The sequence below is a fragment of the Penicillium paradoxum genome, assembly GCF_028828445.1.
Source record: "Penicillium paradoxum strain IBT 22861 chromosome Unknown utg000003l_segment0_segment0, whole genome shotgun sequence".
Lineage (NCBI taxonomy): Eukaryota > Fungi > Ascomycota > Eurotiomycetes > Eurotiales > Aspergillaceae > Penicillium > Penicillium paradoxum.
The window spans coordinates 910,302-934,644 of NW_026643181.1; the positions used below are offsets into that span (position 1 = coordinate 910,302).

The window sequence follows — 24,343 nt, forward strand, 5'->3', positions numbered from 1 at the left end:
GACTGGCTGAAAAAGAAACAGCACATCTGATCTTTCACAGCATCATCAAACAAAGGCTTTCAATAATCACAATAATGACAAAGGGTTATAAAGTCTCAGTGATGATTCCCATACTGGACAATGGCTTTTGCGTCTGCTTTCTAGCCAGCTTTAGGACAACAGGATTGTCTTGTCTTTGAACATGAAGTTGGATCCTCGATAATGTGCTTTGAACGAAGAATGATATAAGGCATTCTTCTAGCAGAGTTTGTCGGTAAAAGCCAACACTCTTTCGGGTTTGTATGTATAAGTTAAGATTCCCCCCTTTGGATTCTCTTTTCAATAATAGTTTTCACATCTCATCTCATCTAAATTCAGCAATCCTCAGCATCCAATAACTTATGAAATATAGTCACAGTCACCCCAATCCCATTATCCATTGTTTATTATGTGTCACTCAGTTACCTGGTACTATGCCCGGTGCTTACACCCAGATCCGCATTCCACCTCTCTAATTGCTTGCGCCGACGCCTTTCACAAGGGCTATGAGTGCACCGAAGAACACCATGCTCAAATCTCTTTAGCACGTACAGGGCGTTGTCCAGACTGCAAAACCGACGTTTTCCTACAACATCGATCTATCACTCGCCCATGGTGGGATAATTCTTCAGCCGCAATGGACGGTGTGTTCCACCATCACGAGGACCGGAGCATCAATGACAGTGATTATGAGAGTGATGATGAGGCATCGGATATGGAACCATCAGTCCCCCAGTCCCCTAGTATAGATGGTAAGGCACCCACTGACCTAGCTGAGAACCGTTTGTTCCACAAGGGTCTAGCACGCAAGTCGAGCCTAGTGCAACCGGCAAGCTCACCCTGCTCTTGTAATGCTTTAGTAGAGGATGCTGACAACGAAGAATATTCTGACGACGAATATGCTTATGAGCCTTTGACACAAGAATCTGAGGCCAGCGAGAGACGGAGCTACCGGTCTTGGCTTCCTCTTCCTACGAGGCTTCTGGAATACGAGCAGATCCCTTCATACGTGCAACTAGTCTCTGATGACGAAATGTCGGACACGGAGCCTTTACTGGAGACTTCTGAACCGAAGAAGCATACAGTCTCGCGGTCTTGGATCCCAATTCCTGCCAAGAAGGTGATAGGCCGATAGGTGAAGTACTTAGGTAGTCGGGTGGAAATGCATTATTGAGATAGTTTCGGGGGGTTGTATAGGCGATCTAATAATCTATCATTGAATAATTTACAACTTAATTACTTAGTTTTGTGAGAATTTCGAAGATATTTCACTAAAATGAGATCCTATTAACTCGAACATTATCATAAGCGTACAGAAAGAGTGCAAGCATCAGCAATGAGCTCATGAAGTCCCCTTTGTCGAATTCATCATAATCGAAAACCTGTGCCAGGATCCAATGGATCAAGGTGTCGTAAACCTTCCTGTGTACATAAATGGGGGTGTGCATGAGAAACTAGTCCACGTATATCCCCTGGTTGAATTTTTCGAGATCGTAGAATCGTGCCACAATTGTGTTGCCGTTGAAATTCCGACCTTCGAGGGCATTCACAGCCTAGTGTAGATCCAATAGTTAGAGATGCACAAGATCAATTGAACCCAAACAAACTCACCCGTAGAGCAGACAAGGGACTGGTAAATTTGATAAAGACCGGGACAGGGGTTCCGGCGTCTCGAGCAATGAAAACTCGCTCCACGGTTCCATACTTGAGGTATAATAGGTTAGCAAAAGCCCCAAACGCCCATAGATAAAAAGACGCAAACCTTTTCATTGCACTCCTCTCCAATCTCTTGCATCAATCCGCCATTTTGGCTGCCCTCCATTTCGGCATCCAGGTCCATGCCGTCCAACATGCCCCGGAGGATTATCACTTCGCCCATAGGACCAAACTTGCTAGTCTCGTATTCCCCTTTCTTGCTGCTCCCAATAATCTTACCGCGTCCAGCAGGTGTGACAAAGCCGCCACCCTCTGAATCGGGTCGTTTCTTCCGCTTCTCAACCTTTACTTGCAGTGGTTTGACCATTCCGGAACCGGTAGCGCCGAGTCCCGAGCCTTTGGTCCATCCATACTTGGAAAGTAGTCTCTCGGCAAAGCCTTGTTGACCGGGACGAAGTGATCGTGGCGCGGAATCATCTTGTTCTTCTTCATCTGCTGGTTGCTCTTTGGCCAATACAGCGTCCAGTTCGGCTTGTGAGGCTGGGATGTCCTCCGGGGGTGGTGGGAGATTGTATCGGACCGGGGCGCGAGAGATGGTGGCGGAGCTAGGTTGGAAAGCGTCGAGGGGACGTGTTGGTGGAGGAGGTGGAATGCTTCCTGATGGTTGGTTATCATCTCTCTGGAAGCGCTGCATATATGCGTCTTTTCCGGCGAGATCATCAGGAGGTGGGGGTGGTGGATGCTGGCCATAGTTGGTGCCGGATTCATCGTTGGAGTATTGGACTAAAGCTGCACGGCGAGCAAATGCATCCTCGCCAGTCGGATCATCGGGGACGGCAGCTGGTGGTGGCACGTTGTTAAGATTAGGCGGCGGGGCAAAGCTGCTTGGAGGCGCAAATTGACCTAATTGTGATTCCTTAGTCATGGCCTCAAATTCATCATGTGTAAAAAGTATGAACATACGCGGTTTTGGCCGGTCATGGTCATCATCACTATCCGAGTCTTCGCTTAGGGAGCGCTTCCTGAGATGCGCATACAAGAAATCCTTCCATTCGCGAACTTCATAAATCTTCTCCTCGCTGTTTCTGTACTCTTCATGGTTATTGGGTCGGGAAGGGTCGTAGATATCGTCCCAATTGTGGACCACCCGCGATTCATGGTTCTTCTTGCGTTTCTTTCTTCCGCCGCGTTGCCGTTTCTCGCGCGCATACTCATAATCGTCGTCCTCAAGGGCAGCCCAGTCAGCTAATGTACTCTTTGTCGGTACTGAAGTCCGGCTAGCTGAGGGTTGTGGGTGTGACGCTATCTTGGGTAGAGTATGCTTTGGTTTAGGCTTCTGAGAGAGTTGTGGGCGTCTGGTGGGTTGGAAACGAAGAGAAGCTGCCGAGAGGAGAAATGGGGTGTCAGAAACGTTCACGCAGAGACAAAAGACATGAAAGATGAACACCATACCGTCTTTCAGCTGTTGCTTTTTGCCTCCGTCGTCAGGTTGGGCTTGATTCTCCGAGCTCTGTTTGAAGACAACGGGTGCCCGGGAAATGATACCAGGCGCGTCGGTAGATGGATCGAGGAGGTTAGCATAGAGAGACATTGCCCCTCTAGCGGGGGTCGGTTCAGGAGCCATAGTTGTGTGGAAAGAGCAAGCGTGTCGACGGCCTAAAAACGTCGGCATCGATCTATTGATGATGCGATAACACTGATTGGGGAGACCCGCAGTTTGTCTTGTTTGCATTGTTGCTCCAGCCGCAGCCATCCACGGAGTACATCACTTCTCAGTCAATGTTGACTACATGAGAATATCTCCTCAATTATTTTCATTGCCCTCAATCGTGTTTAAGTCGGCTATTCCTCAGGTTGGATATTCATCTATCTCTAGTGAGGGATAAGCATGGTAATCGCTCAAGTCAAATCAAACTCCAACACCTTTCAATCTCAAAGCATCAAACATAATGCCACAACAAATACCGGATCACAAAGCCTTAGGCAAGCCAAAAGGGGTATGTACAGCGCTTTTCAAACGATAAATACAGCACTATCACTCCATTTCCATAAAATTCTTTTACCACACTCTACAAGTTTTTAATTCACTTCCCCTCTCTCTTGTGATACAGGTTCTCTAACACTGGTTTTAATCAAGTCTATCAATGCTCCTATTGCAGCTTTTACGATGGCCATCATCCTTTGTTCGTACTGCTTTAGCTCTATCCGCACTGCGCGGCGAGACGCCAAGACCCAAGCTCCAAGTCTGGGACCTGGTACTCATCAGCGAGCTAATCCATCAGAGAGAAAAGACGAGTCGTGGGTTCAACAGGCACTTGATGAGAGTCGAGCGCAGAATGATGGGAAGGGGCGAGCTTAAGTACTGTATGGGAAGAGCCTAACATAATAAATAACATTTGGATTAAATCCACTACAACTGATCCCTACTTACTCCGTAAGTTTAGTTTGCAATACTTGTGCATGTGAATTTTCATGTTCATTGAGCTCTTTATAGCTATAGGAAAGGTAGTTGAAAACAAAATCCAAAGAGATGACATCTTTCCGTATTCAATCAGAATTTTCAGTGTATGAATGATCATGCACCGGGAGTCCAAGTGTAATTGACAACCCAGTTCAATCTTGAAATTGTTCATCATGCGAATAGTGAGGAAAGAATGTCACAAGCCAAAGATATTGAGAAAGCGCGATATCTGATGGGCAATTGATAAACTTAGACAGGCAGTTCCAATTGCCGTCGAATATTTAGGAAATAACCAACGGACAACGATATGGTTGCTACTTGAGAGAAGCATAGAGGTGGTTAGTAAGTGAATCCGATCATCCAGAAAAATCGACAGATTGATCTGAGATCAATATATGATCACTGTAGTATTAGTTCTTCAGGCGCAGACATTAAACACCTGAGAAACAAGTATCGGACAGCATGATGGTTGGCGGGGAAAAAAATGGTAGAGGGAGAAATTGGAGACAAGGAGAGAAAAAATATTCGCGGCAAATTTAAATAGCGGATCACGTGACTACCCATACCCTGGTTGGCCAGCTCTCTATGGCGGATATAGTTCGTACTGCTTCGATTTGCCCATGAAAAGCTCATCTCTTTCTGCTGCCTTGAGAGCAATCTACGTATAGATATTCACTGCATGTTGGCAGGGGTTCTAAAAATACTCACGAGTACGCTGTGCCAGGCGCACGCGAGCCCAGGGTACGATTTTCTTTACCCCGTTCATCGCTCAAAGGAACTGTACTATGGATCTCGTATAGAAGCATATTATCTTTCTAATATCGACGCAGAGAACTCATTCCTAAAATGCAAAACTTGTGAAGTCAGATCAATCACTGTAAAGTAGCTAGGATTCAGCGACGACTTGCCTACCCGGCAGTAAGACATGCAGATTTGAAATTTGAGGCTTGACAAGAGTCTTTTGCCCTTCTGGCGGGAAGTTGTTGGCAGCGAATTGGGACCGCCTCCTCTTGGAAGTAATTCTCCCGACCAACCAGCAAGGTGGTGGCCTCCTCGAAGTTGATCAATCAGGCTGAACTAGCGGAGCACGGGGAAGTGACTGACTGTTTGGTGTACCGGGGTGATGAACGCTTAAGAACCGACTAGTTGACTGCAGACTGATGAAATTCCATAGATCATAGAATATTCCTATATATATTCCTATCTGCGGTATTAGGCCGTTGAGGCCTATGAGGTGCAACTCATAGAGGGGAAGAGTGTTGTATTGGTAAGGTAGACGGAGCTCCTAACTACATAGCTTACGAGGGTCAATGACTAGGACACCAACCACTGTCTCGACATAGACACCATTCTGTCGTTTCACGGGCGCTGGGCCTCCGTTCTTCCTTGGGGCCTTCCATTTTCGTCTCTTAGAAGTCATAATGTTCGAACTAAAGCTAACGGAAACCTCCGAATCAAAGCCAATGGAAATCAATCTCGTGTTTTCTCCGATCCTTTATATATTTTACATATCCAACTAAAACAGATCGCATTGGTATATAGAGAAGGTTAAAATAAAGTCAGCTATCAGACAACCCACTGGTCATCATAAAAGGGAGGAGATCAACTCTTAAGGTATTTTCATCTTGGTTGGTCCCTATCTATAGCATTAGGTTGTTAATGTATTCTATCCATAGTCTAAGTGTTACGAAGAGATAGTATGATCAAAACAGCTCTAGATTACTCTCACTGATCTTTTAATCTATAGAGGGGTTTACCTCTTATAGAACTAAAATTTTAAAGTTCGATCTCTCTGTATATCAAATTAAGTAAAAGATTAAAGGATCTATCGATTTGAAGTAAAAGTGAGATTAAACTGATATCAAACTAAGAGTAAACTGAGATCAAACTGAGATCAACCTAAGCTATTTAAGTTTGATCAGAATTATAGGTACCGAGGTATGATCTGAAGGACTGGGCGTACCTACCTTACGTACATACATACTAGGTAGGTAGGTACCTGCCGCGAGGTATATAAGGAAACAAACCTGCCGCACAGTACCATATAAAATTTGATACCTCTATACGAATGTCTTCCAACGACCATTCCCGTCTGCCCCGCTGAGTGCAGGGACCCCAATGCGTGGAAGGGTCAATTAATCGCTACTGTCTCTGGCCTACTCACGCTGGCCATGATCTTACTGACCGTGGTGTGGGTCTTTTGGTACGTATAGTCTGATTTGCGCTTTGTTGATGTATCCATCGATCTAATAGATATATGCGTAGGTCCCACACCCGCCAAGTCCGCAGGAGGCATCCCCAGGGGGTGATGATTGAGGAGTACCTCGAGCAGAAGAAGGAGGGAATGAAGAAGGCGAAGACACCATGGTATAAGTTCTGGCTTAAGAAAGGTGGGTAACTTGCGAAACGCCTATGGGAAGTGCGGGTGTTGAAAAAGATACCCATACTAACCAAGAGCGTCCCTCCAGCCAGTGAGAGTACCCCCGCCAGCAACACCACTACCATCGGAAAGACAAGCACGAAGAATAAGGGCGCCAACGAAGCTGATCCCACCGGCGAAGGGTCATCCGCGGCCGGTCAACACCACACACACTCGAGGAGACTGAGACGGCCGACGAAGAGGCAACTACTCGCCTATCGCGTCCTCGCCTGACGATCCTGTGCGAAACCTCATTATTAGGGGAGACTCCGAGTGAGAAACAGCACCCTCACGTCCAAACAACAAGCTCTGGGGCTGTTTTGGAGTTTGTCGCTCCACAGGACGGTCTCCAAGTCCCATACCAACCCGACTCCGACGTGTTGGGTGATATCAAGAGGGCCCTTAAGGGCAAGGGTCCTGCGTAATGCTGAATGCGCTTATCCTACTCCTCCCACAGGCTCATCTGTCCTGCTACTGACATGATACATATGGATAGACTCTAGTTTTGGTCCTATTTTTAGCGTGTTATGTTTTTGGTCCATCCTGTTGTCAGCGTTTCTCGGCCCCTGTGTTTCAGTTGAGTTTGTCATTTGAGCTTTTGTCTTAGGCCTTAATGACCCTCCAAGCTAGCAAGCAACTACCCAAGGGCCGATTCTGCACAAAGAAGACCTAGGCAACCAGAGCATTCTAAGAAATATTGACTAGGAGAGAAATTGCCTATATTCAACGGGATAGATAGTCTAGGTCGTAGCCTAAACCTTGACTTGAAGCAATCCATTGCTTTAGCGAATCATTTTAGCGCACGATTGATTCTAAAGTGACCGAGAGAAGAGCATTATTTCAGAGCCCCTTTCATTCGCTGCCACCGAGACATTGGAGGCTTGAATTTTAACGGGCAAAAAAGGCAGTTTGCCACATATAGCGTATAGGATGACTTGTCCTCTTTCAGCATATTCTGTAGATCCTTGCGTATCTCCTCTTTTTGGTTGTCTGGGAGCTCGAAACCTCGAAAGCCGATACAGCAGCCGCACTTTACAGTGCAATGGCCTCGGCCTCTCTTCCTTTGAGATAGACACCTCTGTTCACAGCATCCACATTCCCGACTACAACATCCACCTCGATCAGAACATTCCTGAACCATTTCTTCGCGCATAAACCATTTGCTATCACGCCTTAGGCTATCATAAGCGTCTTTGAACCTCAAGGGCAACCTATATTCTGCTTGGAAAAGAGCGTGCTCCTTTTCTGGATATTGAGTTTGAATATTTTCGAGCTGTTTATTTGCGATTTCGAATTCGGTCGGATTTCCACTAGATTGAATAGCCATGGCCTTTTGCAAGGCCATAACCTTCTGGTGTAACCATTCCTCACGCTGTCTCAATTCACGTAGAGTGTGCTCGGCGAGGGATAAGTCTGTGATATGGGACCGAAGTAGGTAGTATGATCCATATACCAGAAACTTCTCATCCTTTCTATCGAAGATAAACCTTGTATGCATAGGCCGATGGATAAACGCCATGACGCTATCGTGTGTGGATTGCCTCCAAGGTTGGCAGAAGTAAGAGGGTAAAAAAGATTTAGTGGTATGTGCCTCTCTAATGGAATAGAGTAGGCATAAAATAAGTAGTATAGGTAAAGGTATCAAAGCAGAAAGAAGGTGAGAAGACTTTTTCTCTATACATATATAGCGTCTTTACTAGGCCGCCTCCCAAAATAGATTAGTGGATGTTAATGTGTGAATGTAATGCCCAACAATGACGTAGGGAGAAACCGAAGCCTCGTACACGGAGAAGAAGTAAAACAGATTGCGTGAAGGGAACCATCCATGGCTTGTTCTTCTTCTTCTTCTTCTTCTTCTTCTTCTCTCTGTTCCTGATGGCCACATTGGATACGATGGCTAAAGGTCTTAGAGGTAATTTCTATAGTTCTTCAATTATATTCAATGCATATACTAACTGATAGCACATTTGTCCCCGCACTAGAATATGATAGCTTCATTCTCAAGACATCTTAGGTGATCTCGTTCGTCAGCTTGGGGAGAAACAAACCATATATGTAGCAACTCAAAGTTCGACCTAATACATAGCTCTTTGCGACAAGAGAAACTTTCAGAAAATTGCACCCAGATGATAAATACATGCTGATTTTTAGTATTGGGATGGATTAAATGTTCACGGGACATCTCAACTCATCAATCCTTGCGTTTTTGGTAAATTAAGCAAAAGTACAAGCTGTACGAACAATGGATTTGGCTATGTTTCAAACACCGTAGATGGTGAGTTTGATATAGATTCCGACAAAATCGAGATTTGTATCTAAATCTCGAGTTAGTCCTCGGCAAGATCTGAGTAATTGAATGTGGATCTCATTGGCGTTGATGAATTTGAAGTCTATGATAAACCTTGAAAAAAAAAAGGATCATGGAACATTTCCAAGAGAAAGTAGAACAGTTCTTCTCCAGATAAAGATGATGAGACTGAGCCTAAATAATGTAGTCCGCTGGGAATGAAGTGGATTGCTTGTGCTTATAACCTTCGTAGTTGGTTTAAACCATAGTCGGACCTGAAGAGAATATCCAGAATCCGATCAACCTCCTACCATTTTGAAAAGTCTGGGAATATATTTTCCAATTGATTTTGCCATATCTTAAATCCCGTTATGGTCATTTGACTTTGTTCTGCGGGATGGAAGAGCTAATATGAATCTCTGAGGCGGTTGAAACAGGACTAGGAGGACAACACTGGGTTGGTTGTTTGACATTATAACGATCCGACGCCCTTGATAATGGCAGACTCCTGCTAGAAGCTCATATAGCATCCATATGAGTGGGCACTATCAATACGGTCCTGTAGTTGTGCCAGTTATAGCGTAGAGTAGTGCTTGGCATTCGTACCTTGAGGCATTCAACATCACACGTCCTTATGAAAAGAATCTTTGCCGCCGTTGTAACACCATAATATTAATACATCAGTACTATATCAGTACTACAACAGAGACAAAGTCCCCATGAGGGCTGATGGTCTAGAGCGCTCTTGGTCTAAATAATATAGGATGTTCCAGAATCAAGATGAATTATCACCCATTGTTATCAAGTGAATGATTCCATCTTAAATCAGATACTTTCGAGTTTAAGCGAATACGAGAGAGCCTTTGGTTTATTTGAGTATTTGTATTCACGAAAAAGGGCAAGCATGTAGTGTGAGGGTTGTATGTACAGAACGGACGACATGCAAAAGCCAGAAAAATGGTAGGCAAGTTAAAAAGCAAAATGAATGAGGACAAGATCATGCTTCTGGCCAGAGAAATCTTTCAGCCAGGGTGAAGCAAGCATGTGAAGAAGACATGTGAAAATTGTTTCACGTGTCAAGGTTTCAAGGTCTGGAGATGTTGCCATCTATGCCGAAACCTCGTATATTTTCGGAATGCAACGGACCAGATTTCACTCGCTAAAGAATGATTTGAAAATACCAAGTAACAGATCGCCTCGTCCAAGTCTATGCGGGTTGTGACAAAAGGAAAAAAAAGGTCTTGGAAATCAGAAGGGGGTGAGGGCTGATGTCCAAGGATTGGATATATAGGTGTGAGTCGGGAATGGTATTATTCCTTTGCGTTCGTAGTTCACGCGGGTATCATATAGATCCCCGAGTTTCTTCTTCCATCTGAAGCTTAAGTGCACCCTCGTGCTGCAAGGTACTGATCTGCTTCCGCAAGTATTCGTATGTGAGCATGGTCGTCATAGCAGCCGGGACAGCCCGGAAGAGGTTGGTGCCGATCCCGGAGTAGAAGGCACGCCATCCCTCCTCTTGAAGGATTGTCTGGAACGTGCGAATCATGCCCTTGTAACGTGGACGGCTGGGCATTCCATCTGATGAGGAGATGCCCTTTGACCGGCCACGGTCATGGGGATGATTCAATCCGCCGCGGAACGCAATCTCTTCGTGGGATGGCGCTGGCACGGTCCGCTGCTGTGTTTGGAGCCGAGTCCGTAAGACCTCGTGCGGGTATGTGACTGTACTTGCACAGATCTTGCTAAGGAAAGTGGCGAGGGTTATTCCCATCCAGTGTGAGCTCCCAGTATCAGGATGTTCACCGATACCGTAGCCTGTGAATGCCATCTTCAAGTATTCATATAGGGGGAATTGGATGGCCACATGCGTCAGTCCCAGTAGAGCTGGTGTGAGGCCAGAATAGAAGGAACGGAAGCCCTCAATCTGATACATCTTGCGAGCAGCATCCCATGTACCTGAATATTGCCAGGGAGCTCGCACTCCTTCACTGTTTTGTTTGAGGCTTTGCGACATGAGCCTCGTCTTGATGACCCAAATGGGGTTTGTCACGATTGTTGAGCATGCACCGGCTGTGATTGAAGCATAGCCGCGGGATAACCACCAGCTTCCTGTGTTTGAGTCAGTACTGACTCGATCATTCAATTTGGGATATACCAACCTGTCTGGTCATAGAAATATTCACGAGTTCGATCATAGACTGCCAAATAAACAGCCCAGGTGGGAAGATATCCCAGTAACATTGGGCCTAATCCCTGGTAGAGACCGCGTATCCCATCCTCTCGCCAGATCCTCCTTCCGCTCCCGAGCATTCCGCGGTACAACATCCCTGATGCAACTTCCTTTGCTCCTCGGCGAAACCCGCCTTGAGCTTGGAGCTTCGTTTTGATGACATCAAGAGGACATGTAACGATTCCAGAGGCCACGCCAGCGCTAGCTCCGCACAGAGGTGCTATGTAGAAATCGGGGATCTTTGTGGAAAAGAGCTCGAGACGGGTTTGGAAATCGGAGCTCGGAGCGGTGGGAACGTAGGACGCATCGTCGAGGTGGATAGACCGAGCTTGGTCTGGGGAACTGCCTGCAGCGCTTCGGCCATTTGAAGTCATTTTGGTGGCCGGCGCTCACGTAGCTTGTCGAATCGTAATGTATTAACGAGGGACCCCGGAAACGAGCATATCGGGTGCTCGATCCGGAACCCAGTAACCCGATAACAAAGCGCTCTGGGAGAGAACGTAGATATATCCGAATAATCCGAAGTTTGAATATTGTGTGAGGAAGAAGGAATGAGTAATGACGGAGGAGTGGGTGGGAGTTTTCTGGGGCCGATGGCTACCGAACCCGGTGTGGTTGCTGGATGCGCAATGTCCTATTATCTTGCAGCACGGACTCGGGCGGGGTCTCCAGAACAATCAAGCTTCTCGGTATACGCAAGGATTAGTGATTGCTTCAAATCTCAACAAATCCCAAGCCCGGCAAAGCAAGCGATAGGATCGAGAATGGGGTATGACATAGGAAACCTATCTGTGAGGTGGAGTGTGCCGATTGACATTCCCACAGTCTCTCCACTGCCTGAGGCACTATGAATCACGTGCTTCTTGCCTGAGGCGTAGAAATGCCGTTTTGGGATTAGCTTCCCGAGCTCCGTTTTGCACAACCTCGCAACATCGGGTCATCTCGTGTTCCAGTCGGATAGCCTTTCCAACCCTTTACCACACCCACGTCAATTGGGATACCCGGGATTCAAAATGTCTGCCCCTTCTCTCGCCAGTTACATTGTCAAGCGCCCATGGCTCAAGCGCTGGATGACCCCTCTCTCCAACTGGTACACCGATGCCGCCGGCTACAGGAGACTCGGACTCAAGTAAATCTTGCCCTCCCATATCGACAACCCCCGACCGCGAGCGATTGAGACAAGAATTGGGAATTGGCCGGGTGGATCCGTCACGCACCGGTGGCATCTCTTTTGAAAGCGATCGCAGTCGTGTCGAATCTGTCCGGAGCCCCGGTTCTTCGGATATCGTTCGCGCCAGGGTTCGACGGAAACACTTGCTAACCGCCCAACCAGGTTCGATGATCTGATTCCCGAGGAGAGCGAGAACGTCCAGAAGGCCATCAAGCGTCTTCCCGCCAAGGAGGCCTATGACCGTGTCTTCCGTATCCGCCGTGCATTCCAGGTTCGATCGGCCCCCTTCCCTCTCTCTGTATCTGACTTGCGCAAAATCTAATCAATTTGTCAATTGCAGTGCTCCATCTCCCACACTCTCCTTCCCGCCCACGAGCAGACCAAGCCCGAGGAGGTGAGTCTCCAACATCCAAATTTCGCCCTCCCCGCATTAGTCTCCATATCGGCCAATCCTGTTGCACGGATTTGTCACATCCGCCTCGACTCGGTTTTGGGGTATACACTCACCATTACCGTACACAATGCTAACGATATGAATCAAATAGGACGTTGAGTACCTCAGCCCCATCATCCGCGAGGTTGAGAAGGAGGCTAAGGAGCGTGCGGACCTCGACAACCTTGTTGTCCGCAAGTAAACTATTGCAGCTTAGTTCAATAGAATACGAAAACAAGGGGATTGGGATAGCATGGTTGTTGGCATGGAATAGACGCCTGGTGTGCTTTCTTTGTAATGGAATGGGCGCCATCATCGGCGACCCATGGCTTGGTTATGCAGCCTGAGTGTACTGATACTGTACAAATCGATTTTCTTCGCGCTCTTGAGTCACTGGCCAATCTTGTAATCAACAGGCGGTCCTTGCACTGTTGTTTGTAAAGGATCGCCTCCCGTAGATTGTTGGGGTCCACGGGGGGTTCTGGGTACCCTATGCGAGTTGTTGAGACTGGTCAGCTTGGGCATCAGGCACCCGACATTGCGCCTGCATATGGACACTCAATTGTCTTTCAGGTACTCCATACACAATGACTACCATAGTTTATGATTAAAGAATGATCATATACACTAGAATACCACATATACTACAGTAATTGTCCCAACCTTAAAACCGCCCAATATATACCAAATCGTATCAAGACATCCGAGATCACGGTAGCAGGGAACTTTTCTCTTTGTTCAACCAGCAAGGACAGCTACATCAACACCCTCAATCCGCCACATATACCACATAAACAGACTCCTACATTGACAGTAAGCATATTTGTCTAAACCAGTGAAAGGGTCCAACATACCTATATGGCGCAAACTTGGCGCCAAGTTCTAGCATATCCTTTTCGGCCATATACTTGAACTTACCACCACCTTTACCTTTGAGTTTACTCACATCACGACCCATAAATGCAGCACATCCTCGTCTAGCATGATGTCAGTAAATGCTTCGGCTTGGACATGGACGCAGTTCCTAGCCATAAAGCTAGAATATGCATGGGAATGGCAAGAATAGAACTTACTGCACTCCCAAATCCCCAGTAGAAAACACATCAATCCGCTTAAATGCAAAGACGGCAAACATCTCAACCGACCATTTTCCCAGTCCACGAACCGCGATAAGTTTCTCAAAAAGCTCCTCATCGGTGGCCCGCACCAACATCCGCGCTCCAAGTTCTCCCCTCGCAAATTTCTCCGCAAGACCCAGGATATATTCCGCTTTGCGCTGCGATAGCCCAGCCGAACGCAAGGTAGGAATATCACACTTGGCAACCTGATCTGGCGTCGGGAACTTCGGATGCCGATGTCCATCGGGAGCAATAGTATCAGGCAGATCAAACAGCGTCAGAAACTTGTTCCGGATGGAATTTGCCGCTGCGCCGGAGACTTGTTGGCCGATGATACTGCTGGTCAGGCTGTTGAAGGGATCGACCTCTTCTGCCAGCCCGGCGGGCGAGAAGAGCGGACATGGATGCTGCTCGATTATCGCTGCAAGGCGTGGGTCTGTCGCTATGAGATGTGCGGTGGCTTTCTCGAGTAGCGTCCCGGTTGTGGCCATTGGCCGGGGAAGACCGGTTTTTGATGGCGAGGCATCTTCTGCGTGCGCTGGGTAGGCGTTTACTGTCGAGCCGTGCGGTGTTATGAGGGTTGCGTTTGTTCGGCGCGGATCGACAGGGCGATCGAGGGGGGAGGCGTCTGGGGTCTGAGTATCGTGAGGTTAGTGGTTGAAGCCTGGTTGTTTGTTTCTTGGTTCTGTTCGACTGCTGGCTCAGGGGACCAGTAAGAGCTCCCTGAGTTAGTCTTCGTTCTTGTGGCTTTTTTTGCTGGTTTACTGGGCTTGGTAGATGCTTTGCGGGGTTTTGTCACTGCGCTGTGGTGGACTCTCGTCGTTTTGCTCGGTGTTGAGCTTTGTAAGATGGGTGTTTTGATGGTTGAAACAGAGCCCAGTCGGGCTGAGCGCCTGAGTGACATTATTGGTATTTGCAGATATAGTTTATGCTCAGTGGGCTAGTATATACAAGAAGTAAGAAGTTATGTATAAGGGAGTTGTAGGGGAAGCTGGGGTTTGCGGAGGTGCGGAGTTTGGCGGTTCTACCCCACGACGTCGAGAGTGCCAAGCACAACACTCGGGCTTCAAGAAGGGCATTTGGCCAGACAAATGCAGAGAATCCTATCCGAAATATGAGACTCGACAATGTTTGGATTCCAGGTTTGCTATTCATCTTGTGTTAGATAGGATTTTCCATCAATCAAAGTTGCTCAAAATATATATGTAGGTAGTCGCTACCAGACAAAACTATCTTCACATCTTCCACCTGAAGAGACCTTCGAAATTTCGATAGATAATGTAAAAGGTAATTTCATACCTGTAGAGCAGGTGTAATGGAACATGATATACCGCAGCGGCCCTGGAAGAAGGTCAGCCATCGAGTGTCATCAATTGAACCTGTTGGGCGATGCGTCCCATTGAGACTCTACCGAAGCCCTACGTTCAGGATATCTGTTAGACCTCTCATTTGTCCTCCACAAACTATTGTAGCTGCCCCTGGATAGCAGTGATCATAGTCTGATCATCCTTTTATTTCCACGGGGCCATGATCGACTATAGTTGGTACGATATGCTTCACTCGGCTCAATTCGCAGGCTACGATGTTATGATCAGCTATTGCCGCGGCTCTATGGTTCTTCATTAGTCTGCTGCTCATTTTGACATGTACATAGGTATATATCCATGTGGCTATCAACGACAAGCTTTTACTTCAGCAAGATCAAGGTGTCATCGATGTCACATGGGCAGTTAAATATATGCCAAATGCCTCATTTCGCCTAAGTTCATGGGTGGTTATGGGATTTAGCTCTAGATTGCCATGACACCTCCACGTCCTGTTTATGACAGGTTAAACAAAGGCTTAGTTTATATAGACGTTGATCAACCTGACATGCGATAGCAACACGAATCAATATATTTGTATGTCAAATTCGAATGTCATTTCCCAGTCGCTCAAACGCACCATGGTCCCTATTTTTTCGTCGCTAAAAATACACCTTGAACTCAATACCTCAACCTAGAATCCAGCCATGGCATGAGCCAACAAATCACGATGTTTACCCACAGCATGGATACCGTTGCACCTTGGATCTATACGAAAGCGCTGCACGATTGGATGCAATATACTCCGCTGTAGTACACTCTCGAGGAACTTGATCAAACACACCATAGTTCAATCTAGATCCATGGTAAGGCAACAGTAATAGTAATACAACTTTGACGTCGAAATTTCAACGTCAACAAAGACCGAGAATCAAGTATGTTAGCGTAATATTAGTGGGACTTGATAGTATTGATATGAGAGTAATGCTTAGGTAGCCCTCGATCAGATACTACTCAGAAGAGCCAAGGCATGATCCTGGTGCTTGTGCCAGCGGCCGACGACTCGAAGATTATGTCCATCGTAGACCGCATTGCATGTACATACTTGTATAAGGTATCCAGGGAAACGTAAGAATTGAATGGAATTGAACCGACCGCTGATGCACGTAAAGATCGGCTAGTAACAATCATATATTAGCAATTAGGCCGAACCGTTACCCTTGGAGTCGTTCGTGCATCAGTTCGAAACAAGAATAAATCCTGGCTTGTGATACTACGGCACGGAAACCCAGGATCATGAAGGGCAGAGGCAAACAACAACACACTACATTACCGCGCATGCCTGCCTGGTCAAGATCCTCCGGAATAGGCTATAAAAAAACATACTCGAGAATGGCTAGGAAAGACAATCCAGCATGTTTCCCTCTACGGCTGCGGTCTTATGCTCTGGGGAATGTGGCCCTTGACGACCCCTGGATAGATAGATACCCGTCCCTCGGCGGTCCACACATTCCAAAGCGTGGCCAGTCTCCAGGTTTCCCGACACATATATTGTAAGCCAAGAATGTGAGTAGAATGTTAGAAATCATGATACACGTGTGTCTTTCGTCTGTACTGTGACAGGTGGCCGCCAATTTCAGACGGCCAACACAGAGCTAGCTTAACGCCTGGTATCCATTTTTGTGGCGTAACGACGGGCAAGTTTCAAGCTCCGCATTTGTCGGTTTTGGCAGGGGTTTTAGGTATTGGACAAAGTACTCCGTACTCCCTACAGGGTAGGACTTGGTGCAAGATAACGGGGTCACCTTCCACAGCCCAAGAGACATATTCAAATCAAGTATTTTGATAGGACTCTAAGCGATCGAAAAAAAACCACATCGTATGTGGAGCGGTACAACCTTGGAAGAGTGGGGGTGAGGCGTATGGAGTCAGCTGCGCTCTGAAACATTGGCCAAATTTACCCGTAAGGCTCAGCTATCGTCTCCCACAATCACCTTGTTGCCACCCAAACATGGGAGACAAGTCTGTGTACTCCGTACCAAAGGCTGGGTCATTTATTGCTGTCGATTCTCCCGAGCATTGAGAAGGAAAACAGTTGCAATCACCCGAAATATTGGTCGGGCCCATGAAGCTCTAGACATGGCTTGATCGTCGCGTCTTAATTGACAGAAGCTCCATACCTGGGGCCAAAGATATGAATAGCCGGGCTTATAGATTACCAAATTGGCGCACAGATGCTGAAATTTTCGTTCATGAGTATCGTCGTACGCAAATTTCTCGATCAAGTCATCGCGATCGGCTTGGAGCTACATCATTGTGATTCAGAGCTGTGCAATTGTGGCAGTGTCGATTTATATATATGTGTAGGTACCTGACGGAACCACCGAAATGCAAGATAGAAAGTATGGCGAAGAGCCCTAAAGTCAGTTGCTATCGACCGTCTACTCTGTAATTGGTACGATAGTGAATCATTGTACCAAGTACCAACTACGGAGTATGTACCAAAGGCACCAAAAAAGGGGCATGTTGCTCTGGGGACCGAGTCGCGTGGCTCCAGGTTGAAGAATAGGTTTTCTTGACGCTATTTGCGTATCATACCCGCGAGGGGGGAGCGTTTTGCCTCAGATTGAGCTGCAAATCAGCGAGTAATCCAGGGCGAATCATTCCAACGTGCCAATTAGAAGTTGTGCATGCCGGGGGCAATCGAAGATAGCGGCAAGGGGGCGGATCCCTAGAAGGCTTGGATATCCGTAAATTTAGATCGGCCGTTATCAAAGTCAGAAGCTTCGAAACCAAATTTTAAGATGGCGTTTTGTGTACTCCGTAGTTTGATTGCGATGGGCTAGTGACTCAAGAGAGATTCGATGGCTGCCGAGGGCCGTATTTACACCTATGCCTGGGTATGTAGGTGTCTGGCACATCATTTATCGATGGGCAGCATTGTACCTTCTGTATTGGACGGAATAGAATGATTCATGCTTCCAAGGTGGTCTCGCCCAAATCGCTCGTCATCCAATAGGAAACAATATTCCAGCAGGGAAGCAAAGTGACGATCAACAGGAGAGTCTCGAGCTTGGCCGCAGAAATGACGACAGCGGGTTATAGGATGGGGCCGATAATAAATTGGCGAGTTGGATTGACCAGTCGCTATTAAACGCTGGAGGATTGGTTTGTTACAAGCTAGTATTTATGCAATAGGTATTATTAGATCCTTCGTGTACAAGATAGTACAGAGTACATACCTTGCTGTACTCCATATTCCGTACAAGGAGCGTACCTAGAACAGCGCAGTAGACACGTAGTATGAGCTGGCATGGAATTGCATCAAATTTGGGTCGATGGCCAAGGCGAGGTGAATCCAAGGCTGCTTTTGATGGGAGTAACAGTGGCACTATCCAAGGTTGTACACAGTCTCCTGTGGCAACTATGATACTATGCCGAGGCTTGAGCACCTACCTAGGTATTTCGCCCTACGGAGTACTCCGATCTCCAAACATACAGGTACGGAGTCCCTCGCCGCCTTGGCCCAATTTCCAAGGTACATCTAGTCAACAATGGATATCTACTCCGTACATGTACGGAGTAGTCAATAACCCTATGCACGGAGTAGGACCTCCCATGATGCCCCGGGAGTGAGGGCATGGAAATTGCAGGATGCGATAGAACCAAATACCGAGCCACATGCAGGATTACCCGAAGATCGGAAATGGAGAAAGGGGAAACTGGGATAAGGGTGGTACGAGAACGAACTAAAGCAGGAATTAGAGAGGCCTGGAATTAACGACCCTTTAGCCGTAATTTTTGACTCATTTGGGGTTCTTTCGATGTTTTTTCCAATGTGAGTTGGGGATTGTTGGTAATTCGGCGTAATTTTGGTACCGTGGCGTAAGATTCCGTCGCCTCCAGGTCGAATCCGGCGATAGATTACGGTGCACTGCCCTGACGAATGCAGTACTGTGTGTGTTTTCCCCCCTTTGGTATTGATGGACATATAAGAAAAAAATAAGTGGCACCTGGTAAGATTGGCATACAAACAATCTCCACCTCCCCTTTCTCGCCCAAAACTGCTCCTTCTTCACTTCACTCTCCTCCAACCCCGTCCATTCGTTCCTACCATTTGAGAGTTCCTGCCTTACCCTTGGCAGTATTCCGCTTCCCCTTCGTTTGAGGCGCTTCTTCTTCTCTATCACTCATTGCGAACTCCCTGCTCTTTCCCATATCTCTAATTGGTATGTGTTACCACCCCTGGATGTGAGAAAACCCGACTGACCGGTCGCGCTTCAGAATCTATCATGTCTTTCAAGTACATCCTCCCCGCGCTGGCCGCCAGCCAGGCTGTATTCGCTGCTTGTGAGTATTCTACCCCACAGGTTGGTTGATGGCCACTAACGACTCTATCCCATAGCCGACAAGTGCGGCGATACCAAGATCAAGACCCAGAGCGATGCCGATGGCATCAACACCTGCTCCACCATCAAGGGTGATGTCACTATTGACAAGTCTTACAGCGGCGATCTCCAATTGAGCGGCATCCAGAAGATCTCCGGTGGCCTGATTTGCTCCGGTGGTGCCAATGTCAGCTCCATCACCGCTACCTCCCTCACCGAGATCGGCAAGGCCTTCGATTTGGAGGGTCTCACCACCCTGACCCTGCTCAGCTTCCCTGAGCTCGATTCCGTTGGCTCGATCAACTGGGAGGCTCTTCCCAAGCTCCAGTCGCTCTCCTTCGCCAAGGGTGTCACCGAGGCCGGCGATGTCAGCATCGCCAACACCGGTCTGACTGACCTGAACGGTATCTCCCTCAAGACCGTCGGTGGCTTCAGCATCCAGAACAACCGTGACTTGAAGACTATCAACATCAACAATCTTCAGAATGCCACTGATCTGATCAGCTTTTCGGGTAACTTCAACGAACTTGAGGTCGACCTCCCCAACCTCGGCACCGGTACCAACATGACCTTCCAGAACATCTCTTCCGTCTCCCTGCCTTCCCTCGAGAAGCTCACTGGACAGCTCGGCTTCTGGGGTACCAAGTTCGAGACTTTCTCTGCTCCCAACCTCACCAAGACCGGTGACCTGATCTTCAAGGACAACTCCAAGCTCTCCAACATCAGCATGCCCGCTCTGAAGACTGTTGACGGTGGTTTCACTATTGCCCGTGATGACAAGCTCTCCACCATCTCCCTGCCCTCGCTCGAGCGTGTCAACGGTGCCATTGACTTCAGCGGTACCTTCAACAAGTAAGTCGAATGGCTACGATCGCTCTCTCCCAATTTATCCGCTAACCTCGCATAGGCTTGCTCTCGGTAACCTCAAGGATGTTGAGGGTAGCTTCAACATGCAGTCCACCCGTGGTAACTTCAGCTGTGACGATCTCCGCAAGCTGAAGAGCGACAACGTTATCAAGGGTAGCTTCAAGTGTGATGCCACCATCGCAAACCCCACCACTGCCAACGGCAACTCTGGTACCACCAGCTCCACCTCCAGCGGCTCTTCCACCACCAGCTCCGGCGCTTCCTTCATGACCGGTGCCAGCGTCCCCGTTGTTGGTCTTGCTGCCCTCTTCGGCGCCATTGCCCAGCTTCTGTAAGCGGTTGACTAGTGGAGGAGTCAAATGACCTTGGGGGATTTTGTACAAAAGTCTACCAAGCAACGATATCAATATTCGTCCCACACTGCAGCTATTACGATAATAACTCGGTCTTTCGTGGAGAAAATTCGCAATATGCAATTTGACCTCGGGGGACGTCCCCCCGTCGTTTACTAGGAAGGAGTTCTTCTTATCCCTTTTTGCTATTTGTCTTGCTATGTTCCCCGGTTCGCTCATCGCGTTCTAATGCATTCGGTTACACTTTGTAGCCTGCTCATTCCCTTGTTGATACACCGAGAGGGGGAGGCTGCCTCGAGCTGCGAGTGGGATCTCGGTTCTCGTTGTACTTCTTGTGTAAACATTCCTTGAGCTTTTTTTATGCCAGTAATATTGCCCCCTTATTATAGTTGCGCGCAGATTAATGATTGTAATTCTACCTCTATCCTCAACCTCGATCGCTCTCAAGCAACGCAGCACATTTGTTACATTTCAGTGAATATATAGCGACATGCACTCAGCCTATTAAGCTTCCGTCTTCGCCGCTCGAACATCCCATTCCCTCTTCAGTGATGCCTGCAATGAGGTAGAGATTACTCATAGACATTGTGCTCCAGCTTGACATAACTGTCCCTCAGTTCCATAATATGTCAACGGCCTGAAAATCAACCTCTCATCGATATCTATATCCACCACGAATGTCATCTTACACCTACAACGTACTTCGCCAAAGCCCCAAACAACCCAATCGCCCCGTCTCCTCAAACCCGGCCCAACATCTCTCCAATCCTATAAGGTAAAATCCCGCAATCCTCCCCAAGCCAGCCTGCGATTCAAATCCCGCGCCGAAAAAAAAAAAATTCCAGCTCCACAATCCACCCCTCAAGATCCTCGTCATCGCAATCCGATTACTCCATACGTCGTATCTAGATATATGGATACCATCCAACTATCCACTCCTCCATCCCGTTCGGAGATCAGACCTGAGGGGCAGCACGCAATCCCAAAATCCCCCGATGCGCGACGAGACTAGACCCTGAGATACACACCTAATGTAGTACCAGGTGAGATCGCGGGTGGACACATGTACATAAGCGCTAGAACTCTGGATCCAAGATCGACCACATTCCGGATGGATCTAGTGCGTTGTTCGTTTTTTGGTTTTCCTTGATTTGCACTCGGCTAGATACTAGCTACATGTTTTAGTCGCTGTGGATCGGGGATCGAGGACGGATCCCCGGGAGAGAAGGCGTAGCAAAGAGGGGAAATTGGAGCTAGGAAGTGCTTTCCGGGTACTTTGGCTCTGTTAGGGTTGTCTAATCTGCTTTTTGAGGTTGGTCGGAGGTTCGGTGGGGGTGTTTTGTTTGATGTCGGTTTGTGGTTCGCGTTGTGGGTTTGAGTTGGACGAGGATGGAGAGAGGGGTGGTATTGATCATTGTACAACGTATGGGGACTGGCGCTTATTTTACTTTGCTGCTCGGTGTGCCAAACATACGGAGTACATAATCTAGAGATAGAGGGTGGTTATATATTGTATACTAGGGATATAGAACTAACGCTCGACGACAATGGTCTCTATGATATATATACGTGACGCTCTATCTTGCGTATGTTGTGTGCTCCTATCTTCGAAGTCACCAAGGCACTATAATATTGGAAGGTGCCATGTGCGTTTCAGAATCCTTCCGGCTCGCAGGATGCCAGTTAAACGGGGCAAACGGTGAAGCCACTGACATAAGCCCAGTTCCGTAGGAAAAACTCGATCAGTCCAATCCTAACACTGGGCCGTGTTTCTGGGTAAGCCCCCTTTTGGAGGCAAAACGAAAGTGTCGAGAAACGAGTGCAGCTAGCTTAAAATGGACACAACTCCGTCAATGACCACGGAATGAAGGATAAGTGACAGGCTCGACTTTTTTTTTTTTGGTTGGGGTTATGGGGCTGTAGCAATTGGAGGTTTTTGATAGACGCGCATACTTCCGAGTTGGGATTGACCAATCATGAGGATCTGGGTTGGGACCTTTTGACACGCTGTGGTGCTGTTCGGCTATTTGCTACGGCATCATGTCTACTCGGGACTCGGTACTCGGGATTCGCTCCTCTGTACATAATGTTTTCTCGATTTCGATGCAAGCTAAGTTTCCATATACGGCCATATGCAGAGAGCTGGATGCCGCGAGGCAAAATGGGGGGCCTCTTTGACACACATAGTGCATGAGCCCACGGTCGCGGGAATCTTATCTGGAGAAACGAACCCCTGATCGTGAAATCAAGGAACAGGATTCTTTGCGGGATGTTTGAGCAGACTCACATCAAACACGATGTTATGACGACTGTGGAGATGACATTTGATGTGTGCTTGCATGGAAGGTTGCCGCATGCGTCGACCTACATGGGATCCAGACCGTGCCGAATTAAAACCCACAATCGTATGGGACATCAACGCAATGATCGAAACGACGTCTTATCACATACGGAGTACTCCGTGGAGATGGAGGAAACAAAGGCAGATCTACGGGGCTGGGGGGCTTGGGAAAGCTTCCTCGGGCGACCCATCAGCCGGGTAATGCTGTTTTTAGTGCTTTCATTTCTTTTTTCTGGGTTTCATATTCGTCGAGTGGTTTGAAACATGTGAGTTGGCAGTTCTTTGGATCTCATTGATCTACAAGTGGAACATAGACTCCGATGGGATCGGACTCGAGAGAACCGAACAGCACCGATCATGGCTTGATTCGCCCTGGAGTACTCCGTACTGGGAGTCTATTTCGTACTTTATTGGTAACTTTGTGAGCACCGTCTTAGTGCGGTCGATCTACTCCGTACCTCGTCATTGACATGAACCGAGGAGGTCGGAGAGCTGCCAAGGAAATCTCTGTGTGGGGTTTTTGACGGCCCTCAGAGTGGATATTTCGATCCTCTTTTTGGGTCTTTCAGATAAACCGGGTCAGGGGAAGAAGAGAAGCCTTCGTGTTATGTAGGAAATGTCGCTCGTTCTCTTGCTTATAGACCATCCCTAGGCTTAGCTGAGAAAAAAAAAAAAAAAAAAAAAAAAAAAAGATAGCCAGAGTGGAGAGCAATGCAAGCCTTGAGCCAGCACTCGATATCACCAACAATATATTGTACGCATAAAACAGAGGTGGCGAAAGGGTAATTCCTACCACGGTGGCCACTTCCGTACGTTGTCGCCTCCAATGCACATGATTTATTCAAAGCTCTCAATAAATATGATGCATGCCAGCTGAATTGAGCACAAAGGGTACCTGAATACTCCGTATAAAGACGCACATCTCCAAGACCGGATCCACCAGCGCCCACACCCGCCTTGCATTGGAGGCAATCAGCAAGCCAGGTAATGGGGAGAGGGCAGGTGTCTCCGAGTATAATGCCACCTTAGTGCAAATCGAGACAGCAGCGCATCATGTACTCCGTACGTTGCAGGAAATAGATATATGCGATCTACAGAACGAGAGGATGAGGCCGAAAGTACAGTGCTCCACACAGTACGGAGTACTCCGTACTCCGTAAATATGTTGTCTCGATCGCAAACTCCACGGGGGCGTCTTTATGTACTGTATGTACGGAGTACATGCAAATGCACCTCGGAGAAGAGTCCCTCGAGTGAGACCTGTCAAATGCGGCGAATTTGAGTTCCAGAAATAGTC

The 24,343-nt window shown here is 47.6% G+C and overlaps 8 protein-coding genes across 8 annotated transcripts; 5 read left to right on the forward strand and 3 right to left on the reverse strand.

Annotated features, from left to right (window-relative positions):
* Window positions 1-655: 655 nt before the first annotated feature.
* Window positions 656-1,153, forward strand: N7457_002248 (uncharacterized protein; the record flags this gene model as incomplete). Its single annotated transcript, XM_057173294.1, has 1 exon — window positions 656-1,153. One exon carries the CDS (start codon window positions 656-658, stop codon window positions 1,151-1,153), a length of 498 nt encoding a protein of 165 aa, XP_057033445.1.
* Window positions 1,154-1,472: 319 nt separating this feature from the next.
* N7457_002249 (uncharacterized protein) lies at window positions 1,473-3,298 on the reverse strand (the record flags this gene model as incomplete). The annotated part of the gene is made up of 3 exons (XM_057173295.1): window positions 1,473-1,571; window positions 1,630-1,722; window positions 1,781-3,298. 3 exons carry the CDS (start codon window positions 3,296-3,298, stop codon window positions 1,473-1,475), a joined length of 1,710 nt encoding a protein of 569 aa, XP_057033446.1.
* A 325-nt stretch (window positions 3,299-3,623) lies between these two features.
* Window positions 3,624-4,033, forward strand: N7457_002250 (uncharacterized protein; the record flags this gene model as incomplete). The annotated part of the gene is made up of 2 exons (XM_057173296.1): window positions 3,624-3,671; window positions 3,812-4,033. The coding sequence occupies 2 exons, from the start codon at window positions 3,624-3,626 to the stop codon at window positions 4,031-4,033; spliced, it is 270 nt and encodes an 89-aa protein (XP_057033447.1).
* Window positions 4,034-6,306: 2,273 nt separating this feature from the next.
* On the forward strand, window positions 6,307-6,979 carry N7457_002251 (uncharacterized protein; the record flags this gene model as incomplete). Its single annotated transcript, XM_057173297.1, has 3 exons — window positions 6,307-6,338; window positions 6,401-6,529; window positions 6,697-6,979. The coding sequence occupies 3 exons, from the start codon at window positions 6,307-6,309 to the stop codon at window positions 6,977-6,979; spliced, it is 444 nt and encodes a 147-aa protein (XP_057033448.1).
* Window positions 6,980-10,183: 3,204 nt separating this feature from the next.
* N7457_002252 (uncharacterized protein) lies at window positions 10,184-11,445 on the reverse strand (the record flags this gene model as incomplete). Its single annotated transcript, XM_057173298.1, has 2 exons — window positions 10,184-10,950; window positions 11,001-11,445. 2 exons carry the CDS (start codon window positions 11,443-11,445, stop codon window positions 10,184-10,186), a joined length of 1,212 nt encoding a protein of 403 aa, XP_057033449.1.
* Window positions 11,446-11,974: 529 nt separating this feature from the next.
* Window positions 11,975-12,877, forward strand: N7457_002253 (ubiquinol--cytochrome-c reductase subunit 7; the record flags this gene model as incomplete). The annotated part of the gene is made up of 4 exons (XM_057173299.1): window positions 11,975-12,200; window positions 12,405-12,513; window positions 12,583-12,636; window positions 12,788-12,877. The coding sequence occupies exons 1-4, from the start codon at window positions 12,085-12,087 to the stop codon at window positions 12,875-12,877; spliced, it is 369 nt and encodes a 122-aa protein (XP_057033450.1). The 5' UTR covers window positions 11,975-12,084.
* A 16-nt stretch (window positions 12,878-12,893) lies between these two features.
* alkA (DNA-3-methyladenine glycosylase II) lies at window positions 12,894-14,697 on the reverse strand (the record flags this gene model as incomplete). The annotated part of the gene is made up of 5 exons (XM_057173300.1): window positions 12,894-13,103; window positions 13,435-13,477; window positions 13,530-13,652; window positions 13,749-14,428; window positions 14,488-14,697. 5 exons carry the CDS (start codon window positions 14,695-14,697, stop codon window positions 12,894-12,896), a joined length of 1,266 nt encoding a protein of 421 aa, XP_057033451.1.
* A 4,692-nt stretch (window positions 14,698-19,389) lies between these two features.
* ecm33 (GPI-anchored protein Ecm33) lies at window positions 19,390-20,687 on the forward strand (the record flags this gene model as incomplete). Its single annotated transcript, XM_057173301.1, has 3 exons — window positions 19,390-19,447; window positions 19,503-20,337; window positions 20,393-20,687. The coding sequence occupies 3 exons, from the start codon at window positions 19,390-19,392 to the stop codon at window positions 20,685-20,687; spliced, it is 1,188 nt and encodes a 395-aa protein (XP_057033452.1).
* Between the last annotated feature and the right edge of the window lie 3,656 nt (window positions 20,688-24,343).